General features: G+C 44.9%; 1 protein-coding gene across 3 annotated transcripts in view; it reads right to left on the reverse strand.

Annotated features, from left to right (window-relative positions):
- SH3RF2 (SH3 domain containing ring finger 2) overlaps window positions 1-25,518 on the reverse strand; it is a 148,779-nt gene that overhangs the window by 15,883 nt on the left and 107,378 nt on the right. For 2 of the 3 annotated variants that reach the window (XM_027546082.1, XM_027546083.1), the window contains 5 exons: window positions 18,030-18,121; window positions 16,387-16,557; window positions 9,180-9,412; window positions 5,303-5,661; window positions 3,003-3,299 (listed from right to left, as the gene is read on the reverse strand). In XM_027546082.1, coding sequence (XP_027401883.1) covers window positions 3,036-3,299; window positions 5,303-5,661; window positions 9,180-9,412; window positions 16,387-16,557; window positions 18,030-18,121 — 1,119 coding nt within the window. In that variant the 3' untranslated portion in view covers window positions 3,003-3,035. Of the gene's footprint in view, window positions 1-1,761; window positions 3,300-5,302; window positions 5,662-9,179; window positions 9,413-16,386; window positions 16,558-18,029; window positions 18,122-25,518 lie in introns of those variants that run through there. The other variant, XM_027546084.1, reaches the window with a different exon arrangement.

A 25,518-nucleotide genomic window follows, 5' to 3' on the forward strand; every position in this document is an offset into this window, starting at 1 on the left:
AGGGTGAAGGCGGGCCTCTTCTAGGGACTCCGAGTCTTGGCTGAGGGTATAGAACTCTCACAGGAATGTCTGGCTTCAGACGTGAGGTGTTCCACACCCACCTGGGATCCCTGGAATGTTCCACACAGGAGTGGATTCTTTGTGCTTGGGGACAAGAGATCTTTACTTGGTTGCTACATTTAAACCCGTTGCCAGTGCTTCTTACCCCGCTTGGACACCCTTTCTCCCATCCTTTTGCCTGCCTGACTCTTTCCTGTCCTTCAGGACTCAGCTTAGACTGTGTCTTGACCTCCATGACTAGGTTACTTGGTCTCCTTTTAGCACCACAGCCCTGGGCAGGCCCTTATTTAGACTTTCTTGCCTGGAATTTCAACAGCCCACTTCCTTAAAAACATTCAAGGCTAACCTTTTTCAGGTATTCACTATGTACCAGCATGACTTCAGTCACTTTATGTTACCTCAGTTAACCCTCACAGTTACCCAGTGAGGCTGGCACTGTTATCATGGCTTTTAAGAAGACAAAGCCTAGAGAAGTCAAGTAACTTGCGCAGCATCACACAGCTAGCACGTGGTAAATGAGGAGTGGACCTAGTCTGTGTGCAGCAGAGCCGGCAACTGTGACCACCGCACTGTGCCTCCTCTCTACGGTCTGAAGGCGGTAGACTGACACCAAGGATGGTCTTTTGGTTCACTGAGCATAGTCCTGAGTTAGGCTCTGAAGTTAGATAGCTTGGACTCAGGGTGAGGGCAGCTCTCAAACTCGCTCTGCCACTGTCTGTGGTTACCCTACAAGCCTCAGCTTCCTAGGCTCTATAATTGGAATAGTTACATTTGCCTTATAAAGTTATGGTGGACATTATAGGAGAGGATGTAGTATCCAACATGGTGATGGAACAAATGACAGGGAGTGGCAGTGAGTTCAGCTTGTACCATCCTTTTCAAATCCTCAGGTGACTAGGCAGAGATAGGATTTGTTTGGGAGGGAGGGAGTTTGCTGCTGAGCAGGGGGAAGGGGGCTGGATGGAATGGGAGTGGCCAGTCTGGTATTGCTTACAGTTCTCAGAAAAGTTACTCTATAGAGATCGTGGGCAATGGAATGAATATTCTGTTTCATTTGGAGGGCATGGACTGTGTCTTCATTACACTCAAACAACCTGCTTTTCAGCCACAACAGTTAAAAATTAACTGGCTCCAGTGCTACTGAGGCACAGAGTAAATATTTGGTTGTTTGGGCATGTCACATGTCTGCTGCTCTGGGGGCAGATTGCTAAACTCGTTGCGAGTACTTTTTGGGGTAAATACGAGGGGTAGGTACTCATATTTTGACAAATCATACGATGCCTGCCTGTCTTGGTGACTTTTCTCCATTTCTCCATCTGGATGACTGTTTTCACCTCACTGAATCATGCAGTTGGGGTGACGATTTTGTGGAGTGAATATGGGTCAGTATCTCACAGAAGCACCAGAACGTGTTGCCACATTGGCCCTACCAACCCCAAAGGTCTGACATGTGCAGTAGTCCTTGGCAGGAGGATGGTTTTGTTTGTGTTTTATGAAGGTCTGGAAAAGTCTGGATAATTCAATCTGCCAAGTGTGTGGTTGGTATGTAAAAGATAAATGTTTTTAATCCCAGTATCTTTAAGAACTGTCCAGGGAGAAGGTCTAATTAGACTTGTCTTTTTTTTTTTAATGATATCCAGGCTTAGTAGTAAACGGCATTCATGCACTGAAGTGCCCACATTGATGGGCATGCAATAAATGTTAAATCACAACAGTTAAGTTTAATGAGAATTAATGGTTTGTCTTACAGCATTGTCTGTGCTCCCTGGGCTGCCCTTTAGCCTTGTTTACAAGGCTCTGCCTGGCTGTCCCACTCAGTCAGCCCCCATCTTAGTGAGGTTGCCTAGCTTTGCAGACTCTGCCCTTCTTTCCCCACCTGCCAAGAATTTCAAGGTTGATCCCCTCCTCTTTGGTCTTCTCTGACTCATTCCCTAACCCTCTGTCTTTCTCTCTCATTCTCATCATCTCCTCCTTCTTACTCCCTTTCCTCTCCAACTTTATTTGTCCAGTCCCTTTTTACAGACACTTTCCTCTAGAAGGGACCCCCACCCAGCTGTGGATTGCCATCTTCCCCATAACATTGTAACCTTATCCTGCAACCCAGGGAAACATCTAGTCTGCCCCAAATAGAAGAAATCAGTGGAAGTAAAGACTGTTTGCAGTGCAAACAGAATGAATATCTAAACTTAAGCCCCTTATGAAGTTGTTTCTAAGCATGTTGTGTTTTCTTTGGGAAGTCAGTCTAGAGCCAGGGATGAACGATGGTCCATAGTACCATACAGGACCCTCTCCATAAGTACATGCTTCCTGCTTATCTACTGTGTAGGACTGTAAGTGGGCAAACAGATTGAGAAGCTTCAAGTATGACAGCAGTCAGCTTTCTCTCTGACCTTGTCTGGAACAAAGCCAGGGAGCTGACTCTTTTTGGTTTAGAGGATTCTTGGAATGTTCACAGCATTCGTCTCATACCCTTCCCAAAAGTTCTCCCTTGGCAGCCAGGATTGTGACTCAATGGAGGGGAAAAAGATACAGTGCCTACTAGTGGCCTGTATCCAGGCCCCAGAAGATGGCAGAAACTGTTCTAAGATGTTGAGGTCAAAGAAGTAATGCCAGCATTCTACCACTGTGACCCCCGGCTGAACCCTGCTTTAGAGCATCTTAGAAATTCTACACAGAGCACAGGGAATGAGGGGTGCACACTCCACACTGGGATGAGAGTGGGCAGGATGAGCTCCCATTCCTTGGTCTGGGCAGTCGTCTTGAGACATCGAATCATTACGTCTGCAAGGTCACCTAGTCTACCTTCCTAGCCAAGGCAGGAATCTGCGCTCCCACCTGTCCTTTCCTGGAGCTAAACAAGGCAGAACAGGACCCATGCTCGAGTCCCCAAAGAACAGCAGGACGCCCTCAGTGGAGGCATACTATATTTAAATGCAATTCACCTCTTTGGGGTCTAGGAAAAGCCGCCTGTAGATTCATTTGCTGGGAAACGCAGTCTGCGTGGCCGAGGCAGTGGACGCCGGGGTCACGGTTTTGCTAAAAGCTGACTTCCTCCGGAGGTCTGTCTGCTGTCCAGAGTGGCAGCCACTTCGATGGGCGAACAGGATGGTCATCTCCGGGCCCAAGGGGGCTGCCTCAGGCTGGGACCCCTTCGGGGTGGCTGGCTGTTCAGGCTTCCCGGAGGTGTGGTGTTTGGCGGGAGGAGGACTGTAGTTCTGAAATCTCACAGTTTTGACTTGCTGTAAGACAGGAGAACAAAGGGACATGGCTGAGGTGTGAGAACTGTGCTGTTTCCCCCTGGGACTTGGCTCACATTGTTCCTTTACCCTTGTCCCTTCTGGGAATGCCTCATTCATGGGTTCCTCCAGCAAATACTTATGTCTGCATGAGAGTCCACCAGGGATCACCACTCTGTCAGGTGCTATGTACAAATCCAAGAGTGAACAGAACTGCCCTGAAAGATGACAGTGAGAACCAGTGCTCCCGTGGGGAAGAATAAGATGCTAAGGGAGGGGGTTGGAGTATCCAATTGAAGCTGGAATGGGGCTTGTCATGGAGGGCCTCCTAAAGGCAGAGTTATTTCAATCAAGAACTGAAGAATGGCTGGGGATTATCTAGCAGAAATAGAAGGGGCAATCACTGACCTAAGAACAGGGTCCTGGGCAAGAGGGTATGATCCTTTTGAGAAAATATAAGAAGTTCACCTCCCCTCTCTCTTCTCCACCTGCCAGTAAGGCCTGTCTTGAGGCCTACCTCTTCCCTGAGGCCTACCTGCTGACTGCATCAAGTTCTGTGATAAACTTATAAATCCTCAAAGCAGAGCCAGCAAACTAGACACCACTGACTACACTTTGTCTGCAGAAGGTTTAAGAGTTTTAGCTGCTAACACGAAAAATTGGGAGACTGCATATATAAAAGTCAGGATTTCATCTGTCTCTTATGATACAGCTCAGGTGCACCGGGGCCAGGGCCCATTCTGCCAACAGTTGGCTGGTGCTGATCAGCAGCTCCCTGTCTATGTGGGAGTCACCACCTCACATTTGCATAAGCCTTTCCTCTCTCCCTTCTTTCCTAGCCTGTTACAGGATCTGTCTGGTACAGTCAGTGTTTACCTTGGCCATTCCCTGTCTTTTGTTTGTTTAGTCGCTAAGTCATGTCTGACTCTTTTGCGACCCCATAGACTGTAGCCTGCCAGGCTCCTCTGTCCATGGGATTCTATAGGCAAGAATACTGGAGTGGATTGCCATTCCCTTCTCCAGGGGATCTTCCTGACCCAGGGACTGAACCTGGGTCACCTGCATTGCAGGCGGATTCTTTACTGCTGAGCCACCAGGGAAGCCCCAAAACTAAACAACAGTCACCTAATTTTCTTGTTACCTCCTCCATCCCACCATCCTTCTTTCCTCAAGGATATTACTGAGAACATAATACATTTACAGAAATTCTTATGTCTTCTTATGGAAAAGCCATAGAACCACAAAGGTCCTGATAATGGTCAATTGAGTAGTTATAGCTCTGTGTGACCTTGACAAGCCACTTACTCTTTCCTGTCTCAGTTACCTCCTCCATACTGTGAACAGGTACACATTATTCCCTGTGTAAGCACTTTACTCATCTCATTTAATTTCCACTCCAATCCTGTGAGGCTATGACTCTTTGTACTGCCATTTTACAGATTAAGCAAAAGAATCTCAGAAAGGTGAAATGTTTCAACCGGAGTCACCAGCTAGCAAGCAGCAGAGCTGGGATTCAAAGCAACATTGTATCTGAGGCTAAAGCCATGCTGTTTCAAGTCACCTCTGGGCCTTGAAAGTAGGATGTATGAGATATTCTGGAAGTATCCAGGAGATTCAGTAACATGTCCAGGGAGGATGGAGGTGGTATGAGGATGTGGAGGGGAAAGGTTGTGTGTGAGGATTCCTTTGATTCCTTGTCCATTCAAAGTTGAAATCTCAGGAGCTGAGACACTGTGCAAAGTTAGGGGTCTAAAGAATCAGGCCTCCCTCACTTCACCTCATGGTCATGCATGCATGTTCAGTTGTGTCTAAATCTTTGTGACCCCCATGGACTGTAGTCTACCAAGCTCCTCTGTTCATAGAACATTCTAGGCAAGAATACTGGAGTGGGTTGCCATTTCCTCCTCCAGGGGATCTTCCCAACCCAGGGACTGAACACACGTCTCTTGTGTCTCCTGCATTGGCGGGAGGATTCTTTACCACTGCGCCATGTCACCTACTCCTACCTTCTCGCTGCCGTTTCTTGAGTTTTCTGGTTTCACCAGGATGGAGGGCGGGGCAGATGCAGGCGGTTTGGGGAGAGGCTCACTCTTGATGGGGATTTCTTTGCCTTCCATGATGAGGGAGCTGGCTGCCGTGTGGATCCTGGTGTCGCTGCCCCTGCTGACGCATGTGATGGCAGGCTCCCCGGTGGAAGTGGGCTTGGGTCCCAGCTCCGCCACCACCGTGGAGGCTGAGGAGGGGGCCCCCTGTGGCTGGTAGAACTGGAACTGCTGAGGCTGGACCACCATGGTGGGGCTGCGTCTGAAGGAGCCCACCACGAGGGTGGGGATCCCCGACTGGACAGGTCTCTGCAGAGATCCATCTGGGGAATTACAAGACAGAGATATCAGCCCTGGGGCGGCTGACAGCAGCTGGGGGTGGACAGGAGGGGCTGGGTAGGCAGTGCGTCCTGATATCCCAGAATAGTTAAGTGCTTTCCCAATTTGACTGTGCTCACATTCTCCCAGGGTCTTTCAAAGGTGACCTTATTCTTTTTTTAGTACTGCTTGCCAATGCTGGCAGCCAATGACTGGCTAGGTGAATGTTGGTGGGGGGTGGTGTCAGAAGGTGTATTACCTCCATTTGTCCTCTGTCTGTCTCTCTGTCTCTGTCTCTCTTTCTCTCTCTCTCTCTTTCACACACACACACTTCTATGATCTCCTTCCAGGCCTTAAAGATGGGAAATGAAGAAGACAGTACTAAAGACAGGGCTTCACAGTGAGAAGAGAACAGAACTGTCATGCAGACCAAAAAGGACACAAAAGCAGAGGCAACTCAAGAGACAGCAGACATTGAGACTCAAAAGAATGAGTCAGCTGAGAGGCATGAGCAGGAGGGAGAGGGCAGGAGAGAGGGGAGGGGACTCTGACCAGCTTCTTGAAGAAAGTTCTGATGGAAGCATTAGGCCTGTGGTGTGGGGACCTCTGCTCTTCATCGGGTCTGTGGGGAGGAAGGCTGAGTGGGATTTAGAGACCATGTGTACTGGGCAAATGTGACAGTAGCTGGAAGCAAATCTGGAAAGGCTATTTCCGAGTTAGGGTTGGGAGTGGATGAGCTTCGGAAGTCCCATGACACAGGCTCTGGAATCTGATCTCTTCTCAAGGAGCCGGGGGCCAGTCAGTCACATCAACTTCCTGCTCCTTGGCCCCTCTGGTTGTAAACTGGAGCTAACAACAGTATCTCATGGGCTGGAGTGAGATTATATTTTATGATGCATGCAAAGTGTTAGGATAGTGCCCGGAACATAATAAATGCCCCCATGTTTGAAAACTTTTTTTTTTTTTTTTCTTTTTTAGGTAAAGGAGAAGCAAACTGTAAAAATGCATGCATGGTCCAGGAGTTTGGTTTTGCCCCTTTCACTTCCCTGAGCTCATTCCACCCCCACCTTTTTTTTTTTTTTTTGCTTTTAACTGAGATGAGCCTCCTCTGTAAAAGAAAGCCATTCCTTCCCCTCAAATTCTCTAGAACACAGGAGATCCCCACCCCTTGAGCACATGTACTATGGGTGATCTGGAGAATCAGCAAGTTATTGCACTCTGTGGGGGGTAGTGGGAGAGGCACTCTGAGCCGCATTGTGGGTCATTTCTCCATAAGGGTCTCCCAGCATTTGTAGCCATAGCAGAGATGTTAGTCCTCTGTGACACTCTATGGACACGTGTGTGAATCAAAGTTACGTGTGTCTGGCACAGAGGGCCCATCTAAGGCCGTGTTCTGTGTCGTGATTCTTCATCAGGATGGGTGTGAACATGAAAAGCAGACACTCACTCAAGAGCGTCGGTATTCTCACCCACCGCCGGCAAGTCAGCCACTGCTTACACGAGTCTGACCTTTCAATGTCGACATTTATTTTTCCACTGACAGCCCTGTGAGGTGCACATAGTCAATTCTCTGTCATTTCTCTTTGCTTTGGGGAGATTGATAGCTTGACCAGCCTCACCTTGGGGAAAGGGAGAGAGAGAAAGCTTCGGGGACCTAGAAAAGTCAAAGCCATGCTGGGCAGACCTGTCCTTGCTGTGCTGTGCTTAGTCACTCAGTTGTGTCTGACTCTTTGCAACCCCATAGACTGTAGTCCACCTAGCACCTCTGTCCATAGGGATTCTCCAGGCAAGAATATTGGAAGGTGTTGCCATACCCTCCTCCAAGGGATCTTCCCGACCCAGGGATAGAATCCAGGTCTCCCACATTGCAGGTGGATTCTTTACTGTTTGAACCATCAAGGAAGCCCGGACCTGTCTTTAGGCTCTTGGAAATGAGTGAAAAATCATCAGTTTATTGCCATATCTATTTATCTTATGGGTTCCTAATTTCCAAGAGATTGGAGCTTATTACATGTGCACATAATGTAATCGGTCAAAACTCCAAGTTGATCAAGATATATGTAAAGGAAGAGAGGAAGTGTCCAAAAGGAAGTGGGAAACATTGCCACGGGGATGTTCTTCTCGGCATTCATAAGTGTGAACATTTCAGCACTAAGTGAAATGACACATTCACATTATGGGTGGACCTAACATGATCTGCTGAATTCTAAGAGCTATGATAATACTGGTAAGACACTAATGCTATAAAAATAGCTAACATTTCTTGAGTGCTTATTGTGTGTCAGGCACCGTGTCATTACTATTAAATGGATTCTTTTTTTACTCTGATGAGATAGGTGCTATTTTTATTTTCATTTTTCAAACGAGAAAACTGAAGACCCAAGAAGTAAGTAACTTGCCCAACCAAGGCTATTGTGGTGGGATTACTTATTGTGTGTGTTGCAGGGAGAGGGGGGAGGCTGGCACTGGAGGGTGCAGGAGAGAGGCACAAGTGGCTCAAATGAAGAGGCAAGAGCTGGGATCAGTAGGCAAGCAGGCGACTGGAAAGCACTGAGAAACAGTAGAACTAAGAAAATAGCTTTAATTTTCTGAGGGCATTTTCCTGTGTGGCATATTGCCCCACATGTGAATCCTTTGCTCTGACTAGTACTGAATTTTCACCTTTAATTATTTTTTTTAAGATAGAAGGAGGGATGGCAGAGCCCAGGCTAAGTCAGGGGATGTAGAACAAATCAAGTTGACTTAGCTTGGCTTGTTGTCATCTTCTAGAGAGGTGTACAAATATAGAGGTTCGATGTGTTATAGAACAATAGGTCTCAGAAACTTTTTAGAACCCCTCAAAATGAAGTCTTATGCAGAGGTTCAATATATTAGAAGATAAAAGCATGACTTTTAAGATGAAGGAAGTTATGTAACTGCCATGCGTGCAATGTGGATGTTATATAAAAATGAAAGCAAGGTGAAGAACAATGTATTAAGATTACACGGTATGCATGTACATGGATGAGAACTTGGGACTGAGGGTGAAGGATTGGAAGGATATATTTGTACAATATAACGTAATTTTGTACAATATAATTTTTTAAACTTATACATATATTAGTTAAACAAAGTGGGATTCAGGGGCTCTTAGCATCAACTCCTCTTTTCCTCCTCCCCTGCATCCTTCATTTCCCTTTTGGTACCCCCTGAGGGTTTCCACGGAACACAGTTTGAGAAACACTGATCCAGCAAGAACCAGCATCCAACCTAGGCCATATTCTAATTACATGTTGGTACTCAGGGCTGGTATCATTCCCAATCAGTGTGTGTGTATGTAGACTGAGGGCTGTGACCCTGAGTCTGTCTTGCTTAATCTAATAAAACAACTTGATATTTGGGAAATGTAAAGCAACCTTAAAGCAAAAATCCTTGTTTTAGCAAAAAAAAAAAAGAACAAACCCCCCAAAACCACTCTGTTTGCCCAGAGTGAGATCGCCCCCATCCCTTAGGTCTAGGCACGTACCTCTCCACCACTACTTACTCTTTCTCATGCTACCTCGTCCTTTGCGGAGAGAGCCCTGCCCTAGGGTCCCCAGGCTGGCTGGGCTCCGCACAGGGTTGACTATGGCTGTGGGCACGAAGACGGACTTGAAGGGCCGGCTCTGCCGGGGATCACTTTCTGAAATACTGCCTTGAGAGGACACAGAGGAGGTGGATAACGTCCATGCGGTGTAGAGACCAGGACTTCGGGAGTCTGGAACGCTAGATGTCTTTCTGGTTGTGCAATATTTTTTTTAAAAGAAGAAATAGAAAAAGAAAAAGTTCAGTCAAGAGTCCAACCATATACCACAGTCAGCTCCCAACCATATACCACATGTGGCCGCTCCTCACCTGCTCCTACCCATATATACATACTACACAGAGTCTTAACTACAGAGGCCTCAGCTCCCACACCTGGATAACTGTGTGGGTACACTAAGGGAGGGACGAGGTCTCCTGCTGAGGCCTGGTGGGACAAGAAGACTTGAATTTCACCTTCTTTCCCTCCAGCTCTGATCACTCCTCACCCCACGTTCCTTTAGCCCTGAGTTTAAGACCTTGTATGTGTTCATCTCACTTTGGAGGGGCAGTTTCTTGTTTGTTCAGTGACTTGTCCACTAGATTCTAAACTCTTTGAAGGCAGAGATTTTATATGACTTACCTGATATCTTCTGTGATCTGCATATATTGTTAAAGTGTTGAATGGCTGCCATAATGCACTTAGCACTGAAGCCAGCCATTTTGTGTCACACATATTGAGCACTTAGGCTCAGATGGTAAAGAATCTGCTTGCAATGCAGGAGACCTGGCCTCGATTCCTGGGTTGAGACAATCCCCTGGAGAAGGGAATGGCTACCCACTCCAGTATTCTTGCCTGGAAAATTCCAGAGGAGCCTGGCAGGCTCCACGGGGAGTCCATGGGGTTACAAAGAGTCGGACATGACTGAGTGACTAATGCTTTCACTTTCACTGTATATCTGGCATTGGCCAAGTCCTTTGCCCACATTATCTCATGGGTTCTTCACAACAGCCTTCTGAGTTAGCAACTATAAATACTACTGTTTTGTAGATTAAAAAAATACAGATTTACAGGTAGTTGAGATTTGAACTCAGGTCCAGGCTGGCTCTTGTCACCCACGCTCTTATCACTGAGCTACACTACCTTCTGGCTAGTCAGAGCATTCATAATTTGGAAAACCCTGCATCTTGCTTGAAATAAATAAACCAAAGGAGGTGGTAGGCCCTACACATGCTTACACAAAACCTAATCCTTCAGCCTTAGGCTCTAATTTTTAAGAATAGTATTTAAATTTTGAAAACAGCAATTTCTTGCTAATTGCTTTCCAGCCTGCAGCTCCATGAACCCCGTGGGGAATGGCTGTCACTTTACATGTTTCTCTTGTCCTTGTCCCATCCTACCCCAACATCACAGCCCCAGTGGAGTAGCCCATCAGTCACCTTGTCACTCTGTTGATTCAGTAACCTCTGCTAATTCCCTGGAGGAAACCAACTCAACCAAGGTCCTGGCACAAAGATGTCCCCATGTAGTTTCCTTCCTGTCAATGCCTCCAGGTTTCTCTTTAGGTAAGTTCCTCTTATTTCTCCTTTTTCTCTCCCTTTTTTGCTTGAAAAAAGTGTATGTAGTTTAATAATGAGCCAGCAGTGTTGCACAAGATGGGAAAGGCACCACTTAATGTGGCCAACTCTGCCCATGAAGCATATGCAGCCACATGCCCTGGGGACAGATGCTTGTGGTGAGGGGGTTTCTGTCCACAGCTTTCATTCTCCTCTGGTCTCTGGGGATGCAGTCAGGGAAGCGGAGTGGGCTAGCCACCAGTCAGAGCTCAGACTACATTCTGGAGATGAGTGCTGGGCTGAGAGAACTCCCCAGTGCTGGCTTTCATAGCAGCGTCTGCACCTGCCTGTGTTTTAAACAAAGACCTCAAAGTGTAGGATGCTGCAAAATGGACCAGCAACAGGGAACACAGATTCCAAAATGGTTGGCAGTGGCAGTGGCAGCAAGTACAGAAAAGTTAATGAGGCCTGAGCCAGGCTTATTTGACTAGTCCTTTCTTTGGCCAACTGTTTACAGACTGAGGTGCGACCTCATTTTTCTGAGCCCAGCATGAGGCTGGATTCCAGAAACTCCTAAATTTCAAGTCCCCTTCCCAACACTGAACCCCTCTATGTTTTTTGGCAAAAAGATCAACAAGGGCTTCCATGGTGGCTCAGGGGCAACAAATCTGCCCGCCAGTGCAGGAGACATGGGTTTGATCCCTGGTCCATGAGGGAGCAACTGAGCCCAAGTGCCACAACTACTGAACCGGTGCTCTGGAGCCCAGGAGCTGCAACGACTAAAGCCTGAGCACCCTAGAGCCTGTGCTTTGCAACGAGAAGCCCATGCGCCACAACTAGAGTGGCTCCTGCTCACTGCAACTAGAAAAAAGCCCAAGTAGCAATAAAGAAGACCCAGAGACCCAGCACAGCCAAAAAACAAACAAACAAACACCTCAGCACTTACCCAGCATGTTCTAACATCAAAATGCTGTGCTAACACATATTCATTAAGCCCCATGACACCCAAGATCTGCAGACATTATGATCCCTGTTTTCTAGATGGAGAGACGGAAAGGCATCCTGGGTTTAAGGGGGAGGTGAGCGTGTTGCCTCTGGTTTGCCCCACTGCACTGCTTTGAGTGTGTCCCCCTTTCTACCTGAGATACAAGCCCTTAAGAACTTGCGCAGTACATGAAAGGGGCCTGACACACGTGCCCTCTACCCTGCTCAGTACTGGCATAGCCTCTTGGTAAGGCAAAAGCTTGCACTGTGACAGTCTTTATACAGTGCCGTGTAGCAAGTGAAAGGACAGTGAGTGGTGGCCCACCTGTCACTTTTCTCTACCCTTTAGGCAACAGGATGGCATATGAGTCTGGTGAAGGCTGCCTGAAAGAGAAATATCCTGGCTTACTGGGCAGAAAGGCGTTTATTGGGAGGACAGAAAGGAGTGGAAAGAGCTTGGAAACAGGATCCTAAGGAAGCTTCTGAGACTAGTGAGGCAGGAGTCTGAGGCGGGGAGTGTCTGATCAGGGGTTGCTGCTTGAGTGCCCACCATGAACAGTCTTCAACTTGGCCCATGTGCTTTCCTCCCTTGTTCCTTCCTTGTTTCCATTTCCAAGTTCTGAGAGGCTAAGCCTGTCTCTCAGCTGTGGTGATGAGCTGAGGAGGTTGGGGAGAACGGGGAGGGGAGAGGGAAAGTGAAGAGGAGGAGAAGGAATGGGGAGGAGCTGGTTTCTGCAGCCTCTAAAATGGGAGGAAACATGCCTCCATTGAGACTGGGTGTGGAGGAGGAAACCCAAAAGCATGTAGGTGCTGCTACGAAGGGCCTGAATGAAAACGTGACAAGTGTTGTGTACCCTCGACCCACGGGCTATCTCTGGGATCTGGGGAATAGGTCGTGGTAGCAGAGATCTAGGTGTGGTCAGCACAGCTGGATAGGCTGGTATTACCCTCAAGCACAGAGTGCTGGAGCTTCACACACCACAGCAGCCTCTCCTCTTTCGGTAATTAAAAGGCTTACTTGCTGAACTGTAAACCAAAACCCTCGCATTTTGGTCAGCTCTGGTCTCTCAATTGATCCCCAGACTCTGTCTGGCTCAATGCATTAGGAGATGATGCTGATTAAGAGCGAAAGTTCAAATCTCAGGGGGCACCTCACACCTTGGAGGTCTGGCTGTCTTAGAAAAGGCAGTCCTGTACACCATGGGGGCTGGAGGTAGTGCAGAGCCATCTCTGCAAACACAGTGAAAATGGGGGGCAAACCTCTCACTCACACAGAACCAAAGAGCAGAAAGGGACCTCGTACACATAGTCCAACCCACTCAGTAGCAGAAACTCCGCTAACAAAGAATGGCCTCATTTAGCCCTGAGAACTGGGAGGAACCAAGCCTCCCGCAATGGGAAGGGTTATTAAGAACAAGGGTGAGCTGCCCCTAGATAGACAAACTGAGCATGTCATCTGCATCCAAGGTTTTGGGGATGGAAACCTTCTCTGCATCTGGGAGGCTGTCAGAGAAAACATAACACACAGAGAAAGCATTGATCTGCTGTCAACTAATAGCCCTAAGGAGATTATATGGTGACAGTGACTTTCCTTTTTGGAAATGCTGATTTCCTGGAAGCAAACACACCCATCAGCATCAGCAGCATCTCAATATATGCACATAGTCAGGTTTCTATGAGCCAGGGGTGCGGAAGGACTCATGGCCACCTATGGTGCTGCTGAACATCCATCCACCATCTGACACACGGCCACCTCGGATAGAGTGAGTCCAGAAGCTCATTGTTTGCCCAAGAATAGATCTACCTTGGAGAAAAGCCAAGGCGAGAATAGGAAGCTGGAGCCTTGAACTTCATTGGAACAGAGTCCCATGTGCATTCTAGTTAGGGTGATCTTAAGTCCAGATTTTCCAGGGAGAATCTCAGTTTATAGCTGCTCTCCTGGTAGTGTCCCTCTTCTATCTCAAAAATGTCCTAGTTTGGATGATGAATTATACAGTGACTCTTACTTTAATGGTTTTTTGTGGAATAATCAGGACTTCAGGCTAAGGCCTGATACAAATGCCCCACTAGACTAGTAGAGATGGCCCTAGAGAGTTCATGATAGTTTCTTCCATGGAAGACTGTTCATGAGTTAAGGTAGGTCTTTGCTCTTCTCTGTCACTTCTGAACTATCCTCCCACTGTCCTCAAGACTTCGCAGCGTGGACTCACAAGAACAGACTCTACCATCTCCTACTCTGCCTTGTTGCAGACATCACTTTCCCTGTTTCCCTGAGGAATTGAGCTCCCGGCTCACTGTCATTCTCTCCACCACAACGGATCCTACCTTGACGATTTCATCTAGTCTTTGGGCTTTCATCTTAAGCTTAGACTTCTTTCTTAAATGCTAGACTTGTATAGATGCAACCATTTACTAGGAATACTAAGGCATCTGAGACAATGTGCTGCAAACCAGGCTTTTGCTTCCCCTCACTAACACCTCAAAACCTGTTTGTTCTCTTTTGGATTTACTCCATCTCAGTAAAAGGCAACCTTGTCTTCAGTTATTCAGGACTCACTTTGAATCCTCTCTTTTTACACCCAGAATTGGATTTGTCAGAAAATCCTATTGTTTCTACCTTTAGAATAAACCAAAATCTAACCACCGCCCCCTCCCTCCCTCCACAGCCAGCACCTTTGTTCATTTCACCGTCAACACCCCCCGCCCCAGCTCCCCCGCACTCCCACCCCCTGGATTCTTACCATATCCGCTTAACTAGTCTCTCTGCTTCCACCTTTCCTGTCTACAGTTCACTCTCAACCCAGCACCCGGAGGGGTTCTGATTACAACACAAGTTAGATCATGTCAATGCTTCTGCTCCAAGCCCTATAACATGGTTGAAGTCACATTCCTCATTATGACTGAGCAAATTCTGAATCTGAATCCCTGTTACCACTCTGGCCTCATCTCCTACGAGGCCCCTCTCACTTCCCTAATCCAGTCCTCTCGGCCTTCATGTCAGTATGCTCCTTCCCCGGGGCCTTTGATCTGTCCTCGCTGTTCCTTGGGCCTGGAAAACACTTCCCGCATTCCTCCATTCTTCCTTCTCACCGCTCAGCCAGCCCACCCCAACCAGACTATTAACATTGTAGTCACCCTCACATAAATTCTATCCCCCTTTCCTGACTTATTTTTTCTCCTTAGACCTTATCATCAGCACACCACTTATATTCCTTACACGTCTATTTATTTTCTGTCCAACCCACCAGAGTATAAGCTCCAGTGGGCAGAGATTTCTGTGTATTTTGTTCACTGGTGTTTCTCCAGTGTCTAGAAGGGTGCCTAACCTACTGTGCTCAGTATATATTTGCTAACTAAATGGATTAAAGCATCAGTTATAGGCATCCTTAGTTTGCCTTTGGGGATTTTGCAAATTTCTAACAAATTCCAAGAACCACTGAAGGGAGTAACTATGACCCTCTATTCCAACTTTCTGGCATGCAAAGAAATCTTTTTGCCTGGAACTATTGGTACCCACACTTTGCCTGTATTCTATCTAGAAAGGGGATTCGCCACCTCAATAAAAGCAAGTGCAGTCTTTTATTGAACTAGAATCTTCTAAGTTGTATTCACTGGTTCACTGTCCCCTGAGGGAACCAGCCTACTTCCTGATCTACACAGTCTATTATGGTCTCTCTGACCCTTGTCTTCTGCACTCAAACAATCCTAGTGTCTTTCTAGGTTTATCTAGTGATGTAGCTTCTATTTCCTCACCATTGCAGCCCTCCTCTGGACACACTGCCCACCTACAGGAAGGTTCCCCAAACTGGCCATGTATGACTCCTGCTCTGACCCCCATAGAGAACAATGGGATTATCCCTTTCCTTGGAGTTATGACTCTCTGGTATGTCATAAAGGTAGTGTTTATGTGTGGTAAGGGGCTTGGTACCTTGTGATAGGCTTTGCCTGGACTTATAGGGGGTGGAGGTAGCACCTGGACTTATAGGAGGAGCCATGGATAGTTTTGGGGGCCTGTGTTTACTTGTGGTTGTATGAGGTGGCTGGACAAACTGCAGCAGTGCAATTGATGCATGTGCCAGAGAATGAAAAAGGTTGGGAAAGCTGTTTGGAAAGAAGACCTGCAGGGTCACTAGCATGTGACTTGGGGGTTGGATGTATGGGTAGTGGTCTGAGTCACGAAAACCCTGCCTAATGGCACCACATCCTGGGAAGTCTCCTAAGGTGCTCCCAGAGGTCTTCTGATCATTGGGCTTTCCCATTGTCTTATGATTATGGAGTGTCTTGGTGAAGACAGTGAAGTGTGATTTGTGGGGGTTATACAGTAGAACTGAAGTCTAGCTCTTGAGTAGGCTGGTTAACTGCACATCACTTTCATCATCTGTAAAATAACACCCACCTATTGGGATACTTGAGCATAGCCAAAGAGTTAAAAGATGCAAAAGTATCAATACTTGTAAAATGTGAAGAGCTATTTAAAAGATAACCATTTTACTTTTTTTTTTTTAATTAAGCATTAGGAGGATAGTGAAGCAAAAATTGTTTCTTGGCCCACACTCTGAAAGGATTGAGTCTTTCAGCCATTCAACTCAGAGATGGACTCTGGCCTAGATGATCCAACCCTCTGATGCCTGAGATTGGAGAGGACGCACCTGAAAATGGGGATGACATAGTTGTTGGGGAAGATGCCAACTCGCCCGGTCACCAAGGAGACGCCCCTGAGCCAGCCATCCTGGTACTTGCCCAGGACCCTGACGCCCTCTCCCTTCTGTAGGTCCAGTTCATCGGGTCCATGGGCTGAGTAGGAGTGCAGAGCTACAAACCTGGGGAGACACAGGGAACTGGTGAAGGATGCTGGTGAGTGTGCCCAGTGGAACCAGCAAAGGGTGAAGGGAGAGGAAAACTCAGAGTCCTAACCCAGTGGTTAGCACTAAACATCCTTTAAGAATTGAAACCTCACTATGTAAGGCAGATGGAAATGGTGGAACCTTGTTGAAGTTGCAGCGGAGGGGCCCAAATCCCTGCCCCCTCCATCTCCTCACTCCTCCATAGCGTGCTCTGAAGCTCCAAGTCACTCACTGAGGTCACATCAGTATTTTGACATTGGGGAAACTAGCTGAGAATAGAGAAAGGAGTTGGTGACCAGGAATCAGTGGCAGAGTCGGGTCGAAAGCCTGAAAGTGATGGTTCTATCTAGGATGCTTGTTCACACTGCTTAGAGTACCCTCAAGACAGTGGTCACAGCCATCAAGGTTCAGGGAACCGAGGGGTCAGCATAGAAGCCTCTCTGATTCATTCCCTCTCCTGAGGGTAGTGACGTGTCTGACCCCCAAGATGCTAGCTTAATGTAGGCAGGAGATGGACATGGGGAAGTGGGAGGCAAGGGTTAATTTCAGTGTTTTGGCACACAGTGGAATGAATATTGGCTGCATTGTGGGATGGAGAAGGATGGGCTTGAAACGTGGTAGAAATGTTCTTGGGTTGGAGCAGTGATTTTCCACTCTGAAGTCCACAGAGTAGCTTGGGTAGATAACATCCAGGTATGAGCTGGGGGATAAAGACCCTGGGGAGTAGTTCGGCTTTGGAAGGAGAATAATTACCCAACTAAAGGCATTAAAAATAACCCACTTTGGTTTCCCAGATTTGGGGTTAAAAGTGTATGGCTTTGAGCCGGATAGACGCTAAGGCAGCAGTCTCCAACCTTTTTGGTGCCAGTGGTATGGTTTCAGGATGATTCAAGTACACGTTCAAGTGCACAAAGTACATTTATTGTGCACTATATCTCTATTATTATTATACCAGCTCCACCTCAGATCATCAGCATTAGAGCCCAGAGGTTGGGGACAACTGCTCTAAGGACTTTGAGGCACTGAAAGGTTTTATCAAAGGGGCTAGGAGAATGTTCTCATCTGCAAGATTTCTTTCCCTCCTGAAATGTTATATTTATTTCTCACTGATACAGCAGCATCTACTGATGACCAAGCATTGTGAATCTAAAGAAATACAACAGAAATCGCTCAGTACCCAATCTCCCTGTAGGGTTTTCGTACATAATCTAGTTTCTTTCTGCTTTTGTAAAATAATGAGCCAGGATGATGTAATTTGGTAATTTGTATTTTTCATCATTATTTCCTTTGGACATTGTAAAGGAAGGGAAGCTGTTGTTTCTCTGCATGGGATGGTTGGGGATGGGGGATGCTCGATGAGAGAGGGATGGCAAAGATGACCGCTCTGTGCCAGGACCAGGAGTGGAGGGTTGAACTCATTTTTTTTTTTTTTTTTTTTTTTTACTCACATGTTAGCTGAGAGGTGTTGCTGGGAGCCAGGAAGACTGACAATGGCCGTGGAATGTCCTGGGGAGGCAGGTGCAGGGTGATAGGTGCTGACCTGCAGAAACAACAAGCATTAGGAGCCAGACCCACAGCAGAGCTGCTGCATTCTGACGCAACTAAAAACCAACAGGCACGCCCAGCACCACCCATCGTGTGTCTTTTTCTCTGTGGTTTGTGGCTGTGGGCAGAGCGGAGTGGTGGTAGATTGGTTTATGGTCTGTTGGGGTGGTATGCCAGGGTCACATTCCGAAAGACTGCTCAGATAAGGCTTGGGATGAAGGCCCGTTCAATTTACAGTCAACAGAGCACTGTCAGGCTCTTCCTTATGTTCCCCCAGCCCCTCTCCACCCATTTTCTAGTGCACTCACCTCCCTCTAAGAAAACCTGTTCTCGAAAAATGATATGATGGCTAATGTTGAGAACACTCGCCAGGCAGTTTTAAGTGCTTCATAAGTATCAGCTAGTTTAATCCTTATTAAAGGAACTATTATCATCCCTATTTTTGGATGAGAAACTGAGGGAAAGAGAAAAATCACTCAACTAGAATGAACCAACATTTAAAACCAGGTACTCCAGGTCCTGAGCCCACACTCTCACTAATGTTAGTATTAACACACACACATACATACACACACACACACCAGTTTATCCTGTGACTTAGTGATGGTAAATCTGCAACCTCTCCACTTTTCCAGGCTGAAAGAGGGAGCAAAAGTTCTAAAAGCATCTGGAAATTGCTAACTATCCTGAGGCTTCTCTTATTATCTAATGTCTTACCTTGCTTCTTTTCTTCTCAGCACGTATCAAAGACTGTGATTGTTTCCTTGATTATTTACTGACCATCCCCCATCACTAGACTACAAGTTCATGAGGAAGGGACTATGTCTTGTTTATCTTTGTGTTTCTTATACGCTTAATATGTTACTTGTAACTTAATGAATGAATGAAAACATCTTTCTACCCACTACACCAAATATTAATGAAATCTCCATGCCATCCAAAGTAAATACATTCAACCAGTCTTCAGTTATCTACCTTTAAGTGATGATAACTACATATATGTGCCTTTTTAGGACTGTGCTTTGTGGGTACAACTATTATTTGAAGAATGTGTGTTTGAGCAGTTGTGAATCCATTACTGAGTATGTATGTACAAGTGTGTATGTTTATTCAGAACCTGTGACAATTGTATGTATATGTTTGATGGCACTGGTCTATTGTATGTCTTATTATGTTAATGCATGTGGGTCAGATAAGCATGTATGCTATGTGTGATATATGTATGTATGGTTGTGAATGTCTATCTGGAATTCTGTATATATGTCTATGAACTCTAGAGGTGTGTGCAAGAAGGCATGGACATAGTTTTGTGTGTGTGTCTGTGTCAATGGTTGTATAAATGTTTGTATGGTTGTGTATGTATGTGTGATGTTTCAATTCAGTTATAGGATCAGAAAACCATTCCAGTTAGATAGTAAGAAGGGTTGGCAAGAGTATAGAGAAATCTAAACCCTCATACAGTGTTGGTGGAAATGTAAAATGGTTCCAGCCCTTTGGAAAATAGTTTTGCAGTCCCTCAAATAACTCCTAAAGTTACCATATGATTCACTAAGTCTGACATCCAAGAGAAATGAAAACATACATCTGCACTAAAGCTTGTATGTAAATTTTACAGCAGTATTATTTATAATAGACAAAAGGTGGAAATAACCTAAATGTCTACTGGCTGAAGAATGAATAAAGAAAACATGGTATATCTACACAATGGAATAATATCTATAAAATGGAAATTATTCAACCACAAAAGAAATGAAGTACTGATATATGCCAGAACATGGATAAACTGTGAAAACATCATGCTAATTGAAAAAAGCAAGACACAAGAAACATTACATAGTTCTATGTATATATCTTAAATGGGTTAAATGTAAAATATATTTTATGGTATGTAAAATATGATATGGTATATAAAATATATTTTAATAAGCTTTTTAAAAAGTCCCAAACCATATGATTATCTCAATAGATGTACGAAAAGCTTTTTATAAAGTTTGACACCCATTATGATAAAAACTCTCCAGAGAGCATTCATAGAAGGAACATACTTCAATATAATAAAGGCCATATATGACAAACCCACAGTTAGCATCATATTTAATGGTGAAAAGATGAAAGTATTTCCTCTAAGATCAGGAATAAGACAAGGAGGTCCATTCTTACCACTTCTGTTCAACACAGTTTTGGAAGTCCTAGCCACAGCAACCAGAGAAAAAAAGAAATAAAAGGAATCCAAATTGGAAAGGAAGAAGTGAAACTGTTACTGTCTGCAGGTGACATGATACTATACATGGAAAATCCTAAAGACACCACCAGAAAAACTACTATAGCTCAGAGCTCATCAAGAGCTCTAGTAGTAAAGTTGCAGGTTACAAAATTCATATACAGAATTTGTTGCATTTCTATACACTAACAATGAAAGGCCAGAAGAAGTTCAGGAAACAGTCCAACTTGGTGGGGAATCAATATTATTAAAATGACCACACTACCTAAGGTAACCCACAGATTCACTGCAATCCCTATCAAAATATCAAAGGCATTTTTTTTTACAGACCTAAAATAATTTAAAAATCTGTATGAAACACAAAAGACTCCAAATAGCCAAAACAATCTTGAGAAAGAAGAACAGAGCTGGAGGGATGGCAAACCTTGACCTCAGATTACAGTACAAAGTTACAGTAAAAAAAATGGTACTGGGACAAAAACAGACACACAGATCAATGGAACAGGTTTGAGAGCCCAGAAATAAATCTACGTACTTATATTCAATTAGTCTATGACAAAAGAATCAAGAATATACAATGGAGAAAAGACAGTCTTTTCAATAAATGATGTTGTGAAAACTGGACAGCTACATGTAAAAGAAATCAGAACATTGTCAAATACCATGTACAAAAATAAACTCAAAAAGGATTAAAGACCTAAATGTAACACTGGATATGATAAAACTTAGAGTAAAATATAGACAGAAAACTCTTTGATATAAATTGTACCAATATTTTTGGATCTGTCTCCTAAAGTAAAGGAAATAAAAGCAAAAATAAACAAATGGGACCTAGTTAAAAAAAAGTTTTTGCACAGCAAAGTAACCATTGACAAAATAAAAAGACAGCCTACTGAATGGGAGAAGGTATTTGTAAATTATATGACCAGTAAGAGGTTAATATTCAACATATGTAAATAGCCCACACAACTCAACAGTAAAAAAACAAAATGATATGATTTAAAAATGGGCAGAAGAATGGAATTGACATTAAATGCAGATGGTAAACAGGCACATGAAAAGATTCTCAATGCTGCTAATCATTAGGGAAATGCAAATCAAAACCACAGTGATATATCTCCTCATACCAGCCAGAATGGATCACAAATAACAAATACTGGTGAGAACATGAAGAAAAGGAAACCCTCATACACTGCTGGTGGGAATGTAAACTGGTGAAGCCACTGTGGAAAACAGTATGGAAGTTTCTCAGAAAATTAAAAATAGAACTACCATATGACCCAGCAATTTGACTCCTGAGTGCATGTCCAAAAAAACCAAAAACATTAATTTGAAAAGATACATGCACCCTAATGCTTACAGCAGCATATTTTACAATTGCCAAGATATGGAAGCAATGTAAGTGTACATCAACAGACGAATGGATAATGAACATATGGTACATATACACACACAATGGAATATTACTCAGCCATAAAAAAGAACAAAATTTTGCTATTTGCAGCAACATGGATGGACTTGGAGGGCATTATGCTAAGTGAAATAAGAAAGAGAAAGACAAATACTATATGACATTACTTAACACCCTTTTCCCTGTATAACTCTATCATCCACATCTCATCACTGCTGCTGCTTTCTTGTGATTTTTTTCAGGAAAATGTACGTATGCATATACCAACATCATATATCTATACCTGTTTATTTTTTAATTTATAGAAAAATGCCACATTATGGACCCTATTCTATTGTTTTTTCCTTGTATTAATACATTTTTAAGATGTAACCAGGGCTTCCCTGGTTTCTCAGTGGTAAAGAATCTGCCTGCAGTACAGGAGATGTAGAAGATCCCCTGGAGAAGGAAATTGCAACCTACTCCAGTATTGTTGCCTGGAAAATCCTATGGACAGAGGAGCTTGGTAGGTGACAGTCCATGGGGTTGCAAAAGAGTTGGGACATGACTTGGGGACTAACAACAACAATAAATAGTGGAATCTAAAAAATACAACAAACTAGTGAATATAACAAAAAGAGAGCAGACTCACAGATACAGAGAACAAACTTGGGGCTACCAGTGTGAAGAGTGGGGAGGGACAATATAGGGGTGGGGAGTGGGAGGGACAAGTTATTGGGGTATAAGATAGTCTACAAGGATGTACTTAAAACATAGGGGATAGAGCCAATATAACTGTAAGTGGAATATGACCTTTAAAATTTTATTAAAAAAAAACCTAAGACCATTCCTTGGTCATCCATCTGAAAGTCTCTAATACTTCATAAAGTGTTATGAACTTTGCAATCAAACATTGTCACACTGGTTCCCTCAAACAAGCTGCCGGCTTTGGGCTAGGCTGCTCCTCCCCTGCAACTGGGCAAGATATAATCCTTCTGGGATTGGGAGATGTTCCAAGGGAGAGCCTCGTTATGTGAACAACTAATCTTATGTTTGTGAAGGCTGTTGCATCACTGATTAAGCAGGATGAACTTCACATAACACCTGTGACTTTCCATTGTTATGCTTGAGTAAAAAGTCCTACCATCCATAAGCACTATTAACCATTTACAGGGGAGGAAGATGCCAGAATGCAAAGAAAACCATCTTTCCATTACACCTAAAGAAGTTCTCTTTTTACTTCTCTAGGTCTTCAGCTGGAGAGATGGGTATTTTTGCTCCTAATTGGAACAGGGAAACCTGCCAGAACTGAAATCACTGGGTTTGTGTTGGATTTCTTTCTAAGGTTAAATGGGAAGGGAGGCCAGATTTTCAGTTTGAGGTGTCAGGGAGGAGAAGGGAAAATACAAGTGGGGAAGGAGGAGGAGAGGGGGAGGGAGACGGTGGACAGCTCTGAGAGTGGGGGAGAGAGTCAGAACCTGAAGCAAAGACACATGGGGGAAAGAGAAAGATCCAGGGGGATAGAGGAAGGGAGAAGAAAGGGGAGATTAAGACTGGAGAAACTCTTGTAACTCATTCAGAAGACAAATAACCCAATTAAAAGATGGGCAAAAGGGACTTCACTGGTGGTCCAGTAGTTAAGAATCCATCTTGCAATGCAAGAAATGTGGCCTTGATCCCTGGTTGGGGAGCTAAGACCACATGCCATGGAGCAACTAAGCCCATGGGCTGCAACTACTGAGCTGGCGTGCCGCAACCAGAGAGTCCATTCGATGCCATGAAGGATTCTCCATGGTACAACAAAGACTCTACATGCCCACAGCTAAGACCTGCTGCAGCCAAATGGATTTTTTAAAATGAGCAAAGGACATCACAAAAGATAATATCGAGTGGCCAGTAAGCACATGGAAAAATGTTCAACATCAACAATAATCAGGAAAATGCAAATTAAAACCGTGAGATACTACTACACACCTATGAGAATGGCTGAAATTAAAAAGACTGACCATACCAAGTGTCAATGGGGATGTGGAACAATTAGAATTCTTATCTGCTCCTGGTGGGTGCCACAGGACAATGCATTGGCCATTTTTATTAAAGTATACATTTAGCACACTGCAATCCTACTCACAGGTTTTTACTTAAGAGAAATGCAAACTTATGTCCATACAAGGACTTGTACAGGAATGTTCATAGCAGCTTTATTCATTTTAGCCAGAAGCTGAAAACAACCTGAATGCCAATCAACTGGTGAGTGAACAAACTGCGGTATAAACACAATGGAAAACCCCTCAGCAATACATGCAATGATGTGGATGAGTCTTAACATCATCCTAAGTGAAAGCAGCAGGACACACAAAACTACATATTCTGTAGTGACAGGTTAAGAACTGCCAAGAGCCAGGGATGGGGAGAGATGATTCATTGCAAAGGGGCACAAAAGGGAACTTTTGAGGGCGATAGAAATATTCTATATCTCGGTTTCAGTAGTCATCACATGCCTTTTAACATCTGCCAAGTCATTGAGCTGTACACTTAAAATCGTTGAACTTTATTGTATGTAACTATAACTCAATAAAGCTGTTAAAAAATATGACTATATAATCTAGCTGGCAGGAAGTGACCTTAGCTTGACCCAGCCCAAGCGCTGGAATTAGTCAGCAAAGGATATAGGGGTGACAGGTTAACCTAACAGTGGGCTAGTGATCCTCATATGTCAGGGGGCCACCTGAATATGGGAAAAATCAAATGTGGATACCTAGGGATCAGACAGAGGTTCCATGAGTAAGGTGAAAACAAAAATGAATGAATGAATGGAATAAGAGCGAGATAAAGCCAGGGAGGAAGGACAGCCAGAACAAGACAGAGACGAAGGCCCCACCCGGTAAACGAAGACAGCCGGGTAGACGGCCAGCTTCTGAGGAAGGCAGGTCTGTTCCTGTCAGTGGTATTCAAGACACAGGCCCAGCCTGTCTGAACGAAAGGGCCTCTGGTGGGTGGTTTCCTGAGGTCACTTATGACCTCAGGTCCCCGTGCCACAAAGGGTTTGTGAGGCTACCTTTGTGGTCCTCTAGGCTCTGGTGCTTCCTGGGGTAGGATCCGGGGATCTGAGCAGGATGAGAGAAAGTGCTGGTATTAGAGAATGTGGGTGGGAATTTCTGCAATGATCTAAAAGCATTTTTTCCTTCTTTTGAAGGAAGTGATTCATTGAAAAGAAGTCTTTTTCAGGAGCAGAGGAATGCACAGCTGTGTGGCCTCTGGGCGTTTTCAGGTGTTAAGTAAGGGAGGAGAGGGGGCTCAGGCCTGGCTGGAGCTGCTGCAGCATTCCGCTGGCCCTGGCCTCCCAGATCTGGGACTCAGCACCCTGGCCCAGGCCTCTGGAGGCAGCTCTAACCTACTCAGGCATTTGGCTCTGCGGCTCAAGCATTTTCTGGCATATATAATCTTGGGTAAGGATTAAATTCTGTGGCTCCTCCATTTCCTCATCTGTAAAATGGGAGCAATAATGGTATTTCTCTCCTAGAGTTGTTATGAGAATTGAACAAAAGAACTCGTGTGTATTATTTAGCACAGTGTAAGTACTCAATCAGTTCAGTTCAGTTCAGTCGCTCAGTCGTGTCCAACTATTTACAACCCCATGAATCGCAGCACGCCAGGCCCCCCTGTCCATCACCAACTCCTGGGGTTCACTCAAAGTCATGTCCATCGAGTCGGTGATGCCATCCAGCCATCTCATCCTCTGTCTTCTCACTTTCTCACTTCTCACATCCTCTCACTTCTC

The sequence above is a fragment of the Bos indicus x Bos taurus genome, chromosome 7 (assembly GCF_003369695.1).
Source record: "Bos indicus x Bos taurus breed Angus x Brahman F1 hybrid chromosome 7, Bos_hybrid_MaternalHap_v2.0, whole genome shotgun sequence".
Classification (NCBI taxonomy): domain Eukaryota; kingdom Metazoa; phylum Chordata; class Mammalia; order Artiodactyla; family Bovidae; genus Bos; species Bos indicus x Bos taurus.